This window comes from Gekko japonicus, unplaced genomic scaffold (assembly GCF_001447785.1).
Source record: "Gekko japonicus isolate JY-2015 unplaced genomic scaffold, Gekko_japonicus_V1.1 scaffold2220, whole genome shotgun sequence".
Taxonomy (NCBI): domain Eukaryota; kingdom Metazoa; phylum Chordata; class Lepidosauria; order Squamata; family Gekkonidae; genus Gekko; species Gekko japonicus.
Window position 1 is genome coordinate 159,576 of NW_015163671.1, and position 12,653 is coordinate 172,228.

The window sequence follows — 12,653 nt, forward strand, 5'->3', positions numbered from 1 at the left end:
GGGGGCTGCTTGACGCAGCTACCCAAGTCCCTCCTCGCTCCACCACCTGCTGCGAGGCCCGAGCTGGCTAGCCGGTTGCCTTCGCCGCTGGCTTACCTGGGGACTGTCCTCCAGCGCCTCCTCGATGGGCAGCTTGTCTATCCCAGGCATGTCGACGGCTGAGTCTTCACACACCGACCCCTCGCGCCGCACCCAGCTGACCAGCTTGCCTTCTCCGCGCAACCACAACAAGACAGCCCAGCCAAGCTCAGGAAATCCCGCCCCGGCACTTCCACAGTGGGGCGCGGACCCGACGCTTCTTCCCATTGGCTGACAAAGCGTTCAGTCTACTCGCAAAGAGAAGGCGGGCGCTCGGTTCGGCCCCGGTCGAGCGATCCGGTCGTGAGGTTTAGCGCGCGACGGTCTCCTCCGTGTTTCTCATGGAAGGAAACGTACCTGGCTGCGCCTTACGGCAAAGCGAGCCGGAGCACGGCCATTATTCAGCCGTGTTGTGTTTTCTGCCAACTGACCAGCCAGCCACAAGCCTTTGTCGTTTTCTGTCATAGCTCGGTCTCGCCTTAATTTCCCCCTATTTTTAAAAAATTATTAAATTTCCGTTAATGAAATAAATTGCAGTTGAAAGAGAAAACGAAAATTAAAGTAATTTCTTACCTTTAAAAAAAAACCCACTAACGTGGAGTTCTCTTAGTACCTTCTCTGCTTGTCAAATATAGAATGAGAGATATTGGGCAGTGCAGGTCTTAAAAGAACGAGCTGTAAACTCTACATTGCCCAATCACGAATCTCAGTGTAGGTTGATTCATTCACATGTATGTACGTCTGTGGCTTGAGCAAACTTGGCTGGCAGGCAGGCAGGCAGGCAAACATGAACTGCGGCCATTTTAAATCATGTTGAAATGATCAAAGTACCTAGGCGAATCATCCATTCAACCACTACCTCCTATCTTCAGTATCACATGCATAACAGGTGGAAACTATATTACTAGGATGTTGTCTGAATTATTGTGGCAGCATGTGTGAATTGTGACTCCCTGAACACTTAAAGAAATGCAGTGCAAATACAAAGTGCAATGCAAATACATGCTGGGCATGATCTTCACGGCGGGGGTGAAGGTTGACCGGATCACTACAGAGGTAGTGCCATGGTCAGACCACCGGGCCCTGAAGGCCCATCTGAAGGTTCCATCCCGACCTTGTTTAGGCGGCGAGCGGATTTTTGCTCGCCCACAGCGCCAAATGGACCCTTTGTGGCTCCAGATGGCCCTGCGGGATCCGAGGCCCCCTGGTGGCTCGTTGGATGAGCTGGTGGAGGACTGGCATGTCCAGCTCTCCTCGGCCATCGACGAGATCGCTCCCAGGCGCCCTCTCTGCACTCGTGTTAGGTATACCCAAGAGTTGCGCGAGCTAAAGTGAGAACTGAGACGGCTAGAGAGACGGTGGTGCCGAGCTCGCGATGAGGCATCTAGAGCATCTTATAGGACGGTTATGAAAGCCTATGAGATGGCAGTCGAAGCCGCAAAGAGAGATTTCTATGCGACCACGATTGCATCTGCTAGCTCACGGCCAGCCCAATTATTTAGCACAATTCGGTCTTTGACAGCTCTGCCACAGGGCAGGCAAAATGTTAGGGAGTTGGATATTGGCTGTGAGGCATTTGCGAGCTATTTTGCAGATAAAGTCTTGGTGCTTTGCCACGATCTCCCCGCCACAATTGAAACAGTGAGCGAACTTGAGGCCCCTTGCACGTCTTTGGCGCCGGGTTTAGAGTGTTTTGACCAACTCAGTCTGGAGGAAGTTGACAGATTGCTCGTATCTGTGCGTCCAACCACATGCGACCTTGATCTGTGCCCCTCTTGGCTCATTAAAGCGGGCTACGAGGGGTTTCGGGGTGCCCTGCGGGAGATTATCAACATGTCCCTCTTGGAGGGACAGTTCCCTGGGGCACTCAAGGAAGTGATGGTCCACCCCCTCTTGAAAAAGCCAACTCTGGACCGAATTGGCCAACTATTGGCCGGTGTCCAATTTGCCCTATTTGGGCAAACTCATCAAGAGGGCGGTGGCGTTACAGCTACAGAGCTTTCTGGAGGATGCTTCTGTCCTCGATCCCTACCAGTCCGGCTTTCGTCCGGGTCATGGGACGGAGACGGTGCTGGTCGCCCTGACTGTCGATCTCCGTAGACATCTAAATTGGGGTGGTATGGCAGCGCTGGTGTTGTTAGATCTGTCAGCTGCGTTCGACATGGTCGACCACCAGTTGCTGGCCCACCGCCTCGCTGACGCGGGGATTCAGGGGCTTGCCCTTCAATGGTTTGCCTCTTTTTTCCAAGGTCGGGGACAAAGGGTGGCGATAGGGGACCAGTGGTCCTAGAGACATCCCCTTGAGTGTGGGGTGCCTCATGGGGCTGTGCTGTCCCCGATGTTGTTTAACATCTACATGTGCTCCCTTGCCCAGATTGCCCGGAGTTGTAGGTTTGGGTGTCATCAATATGCCAATGACACCCAGCTCTATCTGATGCTGGGCAGGCGGCCAGACTCTGCCCCGAATGACCTTCATTGGGCATTACAGGCTGTGGCTGGGTGGCTCAGACTGAGCTGGTTGAAACTAAACCCGGCAAAGATGGAGGTCCTGGGCCTGAGTCGGATCGGTTCAGGGTTGGGGCTCCTTCTCCTGACCTTTGATGGGGTGCCTCTGGTGCCAGCGTCGGAGGTTAGGAGTTTAGGTGTGCGCCTGGACTCCTCTTTAACGATGGAGGCCCAGGTGGCAGCCACTGCCAAGTCGGCCTTTTATCATCTTCAGCTGGCTCAGCAGTTGGTCCCCTTCCTTAACCGCGATGAACTGGCCACTGTGATCCATGTGACGGTTACCTCGAGGCTAGACTACTGTAATGCTCTCTACATGGGGCTGCCTTTGTCGCAAATCCGGAAGCTGCAGCTAGTGCAAATTGCTGCAGCCAGGCTGTTGATAGGTCTCGCTAGGAGGGACCACATTCAGCCTGTGCTGAAAGCGCTGCACTGGCTGCCAATAGCATACCAAATTCGCTTCAAAGTGCTGGTTCTTACCTTTAAAGCCCTTTATGGCCAGATCCAGCCTAACTGAGGGACTACCTTTCTCCATATGTTCCCCCAAGGGCACTACGGTCGGGGAGTCGTCATCTCCTGGAAATTCCAGGCCCCAGGGACATTAAATTTGCATTGACCAGAGCCAGGGGATTCTCGGTGGCGGCTCCTACCTGGTGGAAGGAGCTCCGGGAGGAGATCCGGGCCTTGCGGGATCTTTCTCATTTCCGCAGGGCCTGCAAGACGGAGCTCTTCCACCAGGCTTTTGAGTAGGAGCCACCACCACCACTACTCCATCATTGCTATCTATGCACCATTGCACCATCACCACCACTATCTGGTTCCTTCGGGGTGTGAGGTGACCTGGCAGGAGAAGGGATGACAGACTATGGGAATGTTATCGTTGGGATTAAGACCTACCTCATCTTGTGACAAATGGAGCACTGATATTTTGCTATTGTATTTTATTGTTTTATTGTTATGTTGGTTTTATTTGTTTTAATCTTGGCACTTTGTGCCTCTTGTTAGCCTCCCTGAGCCTTCGGGGTAGGGTGGGATATAGATTCAAAGATAAATAAATAAAATAAAAAGTGTCATTGTCAGTAGATTCCAGAATGATCAGTCCCACTCACAAATCGATGGCTACATAGGAGAACAGGGTCTTTGTTCATCCCGTGACCTTTGGAACTCCTAGCACCCGGCTGCTAACACAAGAAAATGTGCATTAACTGAATGGAAACAGAGACTGCTATTTGCAACTTAACCTAACACAGCAGCCTTCAGCCGGGGAATCACTGAGTTGCATGACAGGAAAGTCGTTACATTGGAGCCATATTACAAGGGGACAGAGATGTTTAATAGTCTACGTTTTTCACTGGGTCTCAAGGTGGATTACAAGTATGATAAAATTATTCAGTCAATCAGCAAATGAATTACAAAATATAACAACATTTGAATCTTACAGTAAAGATTCCTAGCCAAACAAATTAATGCAGTGGGGCTGGGACTGAAGAACAGGGCTGGGGCAAGATAAGGCAAGCAGACATAACTGTCTAAAGCCATTTGACCATGCAGGAAAAATGTATCCCTAACAGAAGTCGTCTCCTGAGTTGATCTGTTACTAGCGAGAGGACAGTTGTACATTCTAAGCCTGCACAGAGGCTTGGAGGACAAGATGAAGTGAGGCCTGACAGGTGAGAAACAGAAAGATGCAAGAGGATGGGGTCTGTGAAGCTGCCTGTGTTAAAGAACCCTTCTGCTGCTGAGTGACCTTACCTTACCATTCTGCTGCTTCAGTGGGTTCTGGTGGGCTGCATACAGGATCACAGCTACTGGGTCTTGGTTCAATATTGATAAAGGGGCTGGGCTGGTCGTTCAGTAGTGTCAGTTCATGCCTGTGCAACTGCATGACCATCAGGTCATGGTGAGGCCTTTGGCACTTTCGTCTCAGAGCGGATGTCCAGATTGCTACTTGAGACCTGATCATGAAAAACTAAAACTGCAGTTTTCTTCCTCAAATAGGAAGAATGTGTCAAAAGTGTGTAGCGGCTGTGTCATCAAGCAGAATCACAACATTTCTTCTGAATATCTTTCTCATTTAATTTAAGAAATGACAGATACCTTAATTCAATACCTACATCTCCTACTGCATAAGCAAATTTCAGATATTGCTTTAGTCGTAAAATGTCCCTAAAGAGCATGCATATCTTAGATTTTTAAAGTGAGATCAAATTTACATGTGTATCTTGCTCTCAGAGAGCCGGCGTGGTATAAGCGGTTACATCATCAGGCTAGGATCTGGGTGACCCAGGTTTGAATCCCCACTCTGCCATAGGAGCTTGCTGGGTGATCTTGGGCTGGTTACACATTCTCAGCCTAATCTACCTCACAGGGGGTTTTGTGAGGGATAAAATGGAGGAGAGGAGAAGATTATAAACTACCTTGAGTCACCATTTTTTTTGGGGGGGGGAAATGGGGTAAACATTAACTAAATAAAGTTTGTTTCAGAGGGTAGCCATGTTGGTCTGCAGCAGAAGAACTAGATTTGAGTCCAGTAGCGCCTCAGAGACCAACAAGAGTTGTCCAAAAATCAGTTCAGCACTGTCTGTAGCAATGTTCCCTCTAAGATGAGTTAGTGTGAGCTAGCTCACTGTTTTTTAGCCTCTGGCTCACACCTTTATTGTCTCAGCTCAGGAAGGAGGGCTCCAGAGCAAACTAGTTTATGCAGCAGCCAAATCGCTCGCTCACAACGTTAATGCCAGTAGCTCAAAAAGTAGAATTTTTGCTCACAAGACTCCACACCTTAGAGGGAACATGGGTGTGTAGTATATTGTTTACAGTAAATGCCGTATAGAAAGTATATTTTCCTGCTTTCCATTTCCTTCTGTGGAATCTAGTTTTCAATAAGCAGTCCCAGACCAATTGAAAGACTAATTAATCAGCTTTGATTCAACAGTTTCAAAATAATTTATGGCACGCTACTTTGAATTTATGGATTAACACCGTTGTTTATTTCATTCTTTCCCATACTATGAGTCAAGGAAACTTTGTATATAAACAGAATTTGCCCCCCCCCCCCGTGCCTTTGAAAATAACTATTTGATTAATATCTACTGCCAAGAGGTTATTAACCAACACTAGATGGCAGCATTATAGAGCTTTAGCTATTGTTTATAACAGTAAACTAAAAAGCTGTCACTTCACAGGGGTTTTTTAATTGGGAAAAATGTATACAAAAAGGATACAAATAATTCATCTGTTATTTCACCATGTCATTTCACCAATTGGATTTGTAAGTTCTTATTTTAAACGAGAACTAGAATTCCTCCACTGTAAGGCAGGTGACCATTCACATTTTGAATCGCATTTTCAGTGAAATATATGTTAAATTTAATTTTCCAGTTTTGAAGACTGACTAGTCAATTTCTTAATCCTAGGACCCTGAAGGAGAGCCTCTGTATTTACATTGCCTGTACACAGAGAAAAGTGGAGTGTGGCCTTCTAAGCACAGTGCCACAAAAGGAACAATGTAGAAACCAAAAGGAGATGCAGAATGAAATAAGAAGCAGAACATAATCAGGATTCAACTGGTGGGGCCAAAAAAGGGAGAGACAAAGTATTAGAGATTTCTCCATACCATTCACCTGTGACATGATCAGCATTTGGAGAATCACAGTAGGCCTACCTGAGATGTCATAGTCCATATATGGGCAAAAAGTAGAAGTCACAAAGCACAGGGCCGCCCTGCCTCGTTCTGCAGCAGCGCCCAGAGAACTTGAACACTGACTTTTACATGGACTCCTAGGAGCCAGACACAACGATCTGATGACGTAGAGGCTTCCTGGAGCCTCTTCAGTTAGGCATTTATGTTTTAAAGTTTACTTATATGTTGTGTATTGCCTTTTCTTTTTTTAATTGTGACCTATCTTGAACAAGGATAATATCCTAATAGTTAACAAATTTAACACTGGCTTCTCTCCAAATGCCAAAGCCAACAAAACCAGCATCTATTCTGGGGATTGTTTGGGATCATTGTTCCTTGAGATTTCCTTCCCCCCCCCTTTTGTATTTTTCATATGCACATGTGTGCGCATGTCCACACAACTGGAAGTCATGGTGACCTCTGGTGACTGTGTATGCACCTGGAAGTCATGGCAACCTCTGGTGACTGACCCCTACTGGGGGCCTGGAGGATATTCAGAGAGGTGCCAGAATAAAGCCTGCCCCCATCTCCTGCCTCTGGTATTTCTTGGAGGTCTCCCATCCAAGTACTTGCCAGAGTCAACCCTGCTTAGCTTCTGAGATCTGATGAGATCAGGCTTGCCTGGGCTACCCAGGTCAGGGCATTCCTTGAGATTTCTAAAAGTTAGGCAAGTCAGCACATTCAGTCACACCTAAATGAAAAGCTCTTTTTGCCACACATGACATCCTGAAAGAGGTAGTAAATAATCATATTTCACTTACTTTTAGAGAAATAGCACAGTTTGCAAGATTTTGAGGAATAAAGTTTACTCACTCCAGTCTAGGATATCTTCAACAGAAATAGTTGGATTTGCCATTTCAAATCCTCCCAGAGACTCCTTCTGGTATAGGTAAAGGTAAAGGTTCCCTTGCTCGAAAGCCAGTCGAATCCGACTCTAGGGTTGCGGTGCTCATCTCCGTTTCAAAGCTGAAGAGCCAGCGCTGTCCGAAGGCGTTTCCGTGGTCATGTGGCCAGCATGACTAGACACCGAGGCGCACGGAACGCTGTTACCTCCCCACCGAAGTGGTACCTATTTATCTACTTGCAATTTCTTGCTTTCGAACTGTTAGGTTGGCAGGAGCTGGAACTAGAGATGGGAGCTCACTCCACCATGCGGCACCCAGGTCTCGAACTGCTAAACTACTGACCTTCCACAGCCTGGAGTTCAGCGTCTTAACCACTTGAGCCACCGCAGCTCCCCTTCTGGTATAGCCCTCCCTTAAACTATTTGGTCATCCATTGCTTAAGTTCATTCTTACATGGCAGGGACTCTGGTCCTCGGAACAGGTACTAATTGGATGTGCAGTGAGAAGTGTCCCATCCACACATAAGGCCCCAAGGTTTAGCCAAAGTTTTCCCAAGGAGCTCAGCCACAGAAGCTCCAGAGCATTAAAAACAGGAGAAATCCCGCCTACCTGGTCACAAGCTAAAATAATAGTACTTCCTAAGAAAGGACGGGACAACCTACTCCCCCAATCGTATCGACCTATATCCCTTTTAAATTCCGATTACAAACTGTTTACGACAATATTAACAAATAGACTCAATAACTTCATTGGAAACTACATCCATATTAATCAGTCAGGTTTTATCCCTAATCGGGATATAACAGATAATATCCGAAAGACACTAGGAGTTATCCAATTTTGTAAAAAATATACCACGGATACAGGCCTTCTCTCTTTAGACATAGAGAAGGCGTTTGACAAGGTAGAACCTATCTTTTTAACAGCAGTATTACACCACATGGGATTTGGACCTAATTTCAAAAAAACAATTAACGCCCTATACGCCAATCCCACAGCACAGGTAGTTATTAACAATATCCATTCACAAGATTTTCAGTTATCAAGAGGCACACGTCAAGGTTGTCCCTTGTCACCCTTACTTTTTGCGTTAACAATTGAACCCCTTGCGAATAATATCCGACAAGATATGCAAATAACTGGAATTCATATAAATAAATCAGTATACAAAATAAGTCTTTTTGTGGATGATTTTGTGTTATACATTTCAAATCCGCATACTACACTCCCTAAGATAGAAGCTAAATTAACGGAATTCGCAACTATGTCAGGTTTATATGTAAATCAAACGAAAACATTGTTTTATCCAATACATGTAACTGAAAAGACAAAATTTCATATTTCAAATAACTATTCATATACATGGGTTAAGACAGATTGGACATACTTAGGAGTAAGAATACCCCTAAAATTACAAGACATATTTAAAATTAATTACGTAACTCTAGTGGATAAAACCTCACAACTATTTGAACAATGGAACAAAGATAATTTAACATGGATAGAGCGCATCTTAACAATAAAATCGAACGTATTTCCCAAGTATTTATACCTTTTTAGAGCCTTACCAATACCAATACAAACATCACACTTTAACTCGTGGCAAAACAAATGGAAAAACTTCATTTGGAACAACCGCAAGCCAAGAATTTCTTATACCACTCTCCAACGACCATCTAAATTGGGTGGTTTGGCTATTCCACATCTCAAAAAGTATTATGAAGCAGCCATACTTACAAACATAGTTCGCATACAAACATCGGAGCCAAAACCGGAATGGATCAATATTGAAGAACACTACATAGACTCCACAAACTACGTATCAGCCTTGTGGCAGAAACATCCCGTACGATCCAAAATCATTTCAGAGTATAATTTAACTCAAGCTTTATTTGGGGTGTGGAACGCCAAACGCTTAACACTGACATCCAAAATATCCATGGCATCAACATTTATTGGACAAGAATGGTTTCCACCCGCACGAGACCCCAATACCTACCGATTGTGGAAAGCAGCAAACATTACCACATTACACGACCTTGTTTACAAGCAACATCTAAAAGAAAAAGCAAAATTAGATTCTTTGGCACAAACAAAACTCCCATGGTTTGAATATATGCAGATTATGCACTTCTTTAATACTGCAGAGATAAAAGAAGCTTGCCGTAGACCCTATACAAATTTTGAAAAATTACTACTTACACCTACCAATAAGGGAAAAGGCATACTTTCTAAAATCTATAAACTATTGATAGACCCAGGACCTACAGTATTACCATCTTATGTTAAAGCATGGGAAAAAGATTTAGCTGTAGAACTTCCTGAACCCTTTTGGGAAAACATATGGAATTCATACGCATCAAAGTCAAAAGCTATAAATATCCAGCAACAAAATTTCAAATTAATAACAAGGTGGTACCTCACACCAGTGAAGTTACACAAGATTAACAAAACATGTTCACCACTCTGCTGGAGAGAATGTGGCAAAATAGGTACCTATTATCATTGTTGGTGGGATTGTTTTAAGGTTAAAGTATTTTGGAATAAAGTTTTGTATCATATTGAGAAATTAACCACTCATCGCATCCCGAGAAAACCAGAGATTATACTATTAAACTATTGGAAAGATTTTTCTATTCCAACACACTCAAAAGAACTGATTACAATATTGTTAGCTTCGGCTCACTCAACAATAGCGCAAACATGGAAAAACAGCAAACAAATTCCGATAAAACTTTGGTATTCGAAAATATGGGAACACTTCCTTATGGATAAAATTTCAGAAAAATTAGCGGCGGTGGAAGACTATACCAAATCTCTGGCTTTCTTTGGTAGATGGCGCCCTATTTTGGAAAACCTAGAACTCATATTAGAAAATGTGAAATCAACACAGAAATCACAATACTATGCGTTTATTCAAAGAGAGTGGGCTTTATAAGCATTAATCTAAGGACGAGCTTATTTATTCTTATTTTTGTATAAACTTCAAGAGTTACGTTATAATAGTTTAATGGATTGGAACAATAATGTTAATTAATTAAGGAATTTGTAATAGTTTGGATGGTTGTTACTGTTTGAATTTTGAATGTTAATGTTGTTTAATATTATATAAGAAAAATGAATAAAATTTATTTGGAAAAAAAAAAAGAAGAAGCTCCAGAGCAGAAAGAATACGAAGACTGGAAAGCAAAACCATTGCCTGTCTTCAAAACATAAGTTCCAGTTGTCAGGTGGTGCTGGTGTTGACTCCAGCCCTTTTCTCCCTTCTTGGTGTCCCAAAACATCAAACCAGAGGAACAGAAGAGAAGCTCCAGAGCAGAAAGAATACGAAGACTGGAAAGCAAAACCATTGCCTGTCTTCAAAACATAAGTTCCAGTTGTCAGGTGGTGCTGGTGTTGACTCCAGCCCTTTTCTCCCTTCTTGGTGTCCCAAAACATCAAACCAGAGGCCCAGAAGGACTGCAGATGAACCCTGTAAAAATCCACACACCAGCCATCTTGTCAGTGACAGCGGATCTTTAAACAGCTAGCCAACTCACTTTCAGCGATCTGGTGTCTCTGCCCTAGGGGTGGGAAAGGGGAAAGGTAGGGTGCTATTGGTCCCTCATGGGCTTAGCCATACCCCCATAAGGCTTCTGAAAGTGGAAGGCCATCAGGGATCCCACAAGCATGGCTTGGTCCTTTAAAAGGCCTGATGGAGAAGGCCGAGGAGGATCTGACAACAGAGGCTTTCAGCACAAAATAGTAGAGCCAGAGGAAAGTAGGTGGTCCAGGGAGGTCACTTCATCCAAGGCATATTCTGGTGAGCAACATCCAAGGCCTCAGATCTGACACCAGTATATAAGGATAATAGTATCATGTCCGGAGCTATGATCATATTACATTGGGAATCACGGGAAATAAGTATTGTTGCAAGAGAAAACATGTGAAGGCTAGCCAAGCAAACTCAGTAGACTCGGAGCCACAAGCATACTCTGAACTTAATTTGAGCCACAAAACCAGCAGTCAAAAGCAATAGCAATAGCTAGGGATGCCAAGTCCCCCCGGGGGGGTGGGGAAACCCCCACCCAAGAGGCCCGTTCCCCGCCACCGCCGGATCGGGCCCCCGGGGGGAACCCCACCCCCAAAGCACGTCACATGGAAGTGACGCAAGCACGTCGGGGACGTTGGGGGCGGGGCCACAATCATCCGAGGGAAAACTCTATGGTTTTCCCTCGGATTATTGTGGCCCCGCCTTCAACATCCCCGATGTGCTTGCCTCACTTCCATGTGATGTGCTTGCGGCGCGCACGCGTGAAGACTCCCAGAGCATGGCTGGACTCCCCCGCTCCGGAACAGGTAAGCACTTGGCAACCCTAGCAATAGATCCTGGAACACGAGCTGCCTCACAGTAATTGGGAAACAAATTCAGAAGAAGCTGGTGTACATTCTGGCACAATATTGTGAGACATAGCAAGTACTTGCTACATTAATTCTATATGGGAGACTAGGAATAAAAGGAAATATATTACTACAGTTGCTTTAAGTCCAGTTGCTGACTGTCTGGATAAATAAAAAACCTTGTCATTATAGAGGATTAAAGGGATATTATTTACCAGGTAATATTATTTCTGTGCCATAAAAAGTTTTAGCTACCCATTTCTATGCATTAAGCCTCTATTAAAGAGACACGACATTTTTCTCCAGGTCTACTAGCAACTCTAACACCAGAGGTAGTCACCTGTTTTGTCCTGTCTCCCTCATCCCAAAAAAACTCACTGTCTGCTCTTAAAGGTGTTGGTGTCCTGGCAAACAAAAGCTGAAGGAAGAGAAGGGCAGTTCTTGGCCAAATGTGCTGGGAGCAGTCTAAGCCCCAGCAATGCTGCTGCTGCTGCTGCTGCTGCTGCTGCTGCTGCTGCTGCTGCTGCTGCTGCTGCTGCTGCTGCTGCTGCTGCCTCCACCTCCAGAAATTGCTTTGGACCCAGCTGATGCCTGTGCAAGTCCAAGAGACGAGGACAGGTATAAAAGCATAATTGCCTTCTGCCATAGTACATGCCCCAGTGGTGCAAAGGTCTGCCTCAATTGATTGGCAGAGAACCAGTCTATGTGCCACAGTTCAGCATACGTGCCAGGGATTGCCAACCCCTGATCTATACCAAGAAGAGATGGGAATCTGACTGGAATCAATATGGTAGGGAACTGAGAGAGAGTGCTGTCTAGCCAGTGCCATGCTGAAGTCTGTTAGTTAATTGTAGTCACTGAACTGAGTACAGTTGTTTAGCAATCATCTTGCCCAGACCTAATCATGGTCAGCTCTACAGATGCCATCCTCCAGGTGGGACCTGAGGAACCCCCAGAATTACAGTTAACTGCCAGAGAAAATGGATGCTTTGGACGGTGGACTCTATCGCACTGTACCCCACTGAGGTCCCTGTCCTGCCCAGGCCCCATCTCCAAATTTGCAGGACTTCCCCAACCTGGATGTGGCAACCCTATTTCCCCACCCCCTGTTGGTGGCCAGGGGGGACCTGGCAACTGTAGCCCTGGTTAGTATTTAGATGGGAGGCCAC

General features: G+C 45.4%; 1 protein-coding gene across 1 annotated transcript in view; it reads right to left on the minus strand.

The window, feature by feature from the left end:
- The window catches only part of APPL1 (adaptor protein, phosphotyrosine interaction, PH domain and leucine zipper containing 1), a 38,880-nt gene extending 38,652 nt beyond the window's left edge, over positions 1–228 (minus strand). Inside the window, exon 1 of the mRNA XM_015407753.1 lies at positions 97–228. Within this exon, the coding sequence (XP_015263239.1) occupies positions 97–150 (54 nt within the window). The 5' untranslated portion in view covers positions 151–228. The remainder of the gene's footprint in view (positions 1–96) is intronic.
- Positions 229–12,653: the final 12,425 nt, after the last annotated feature.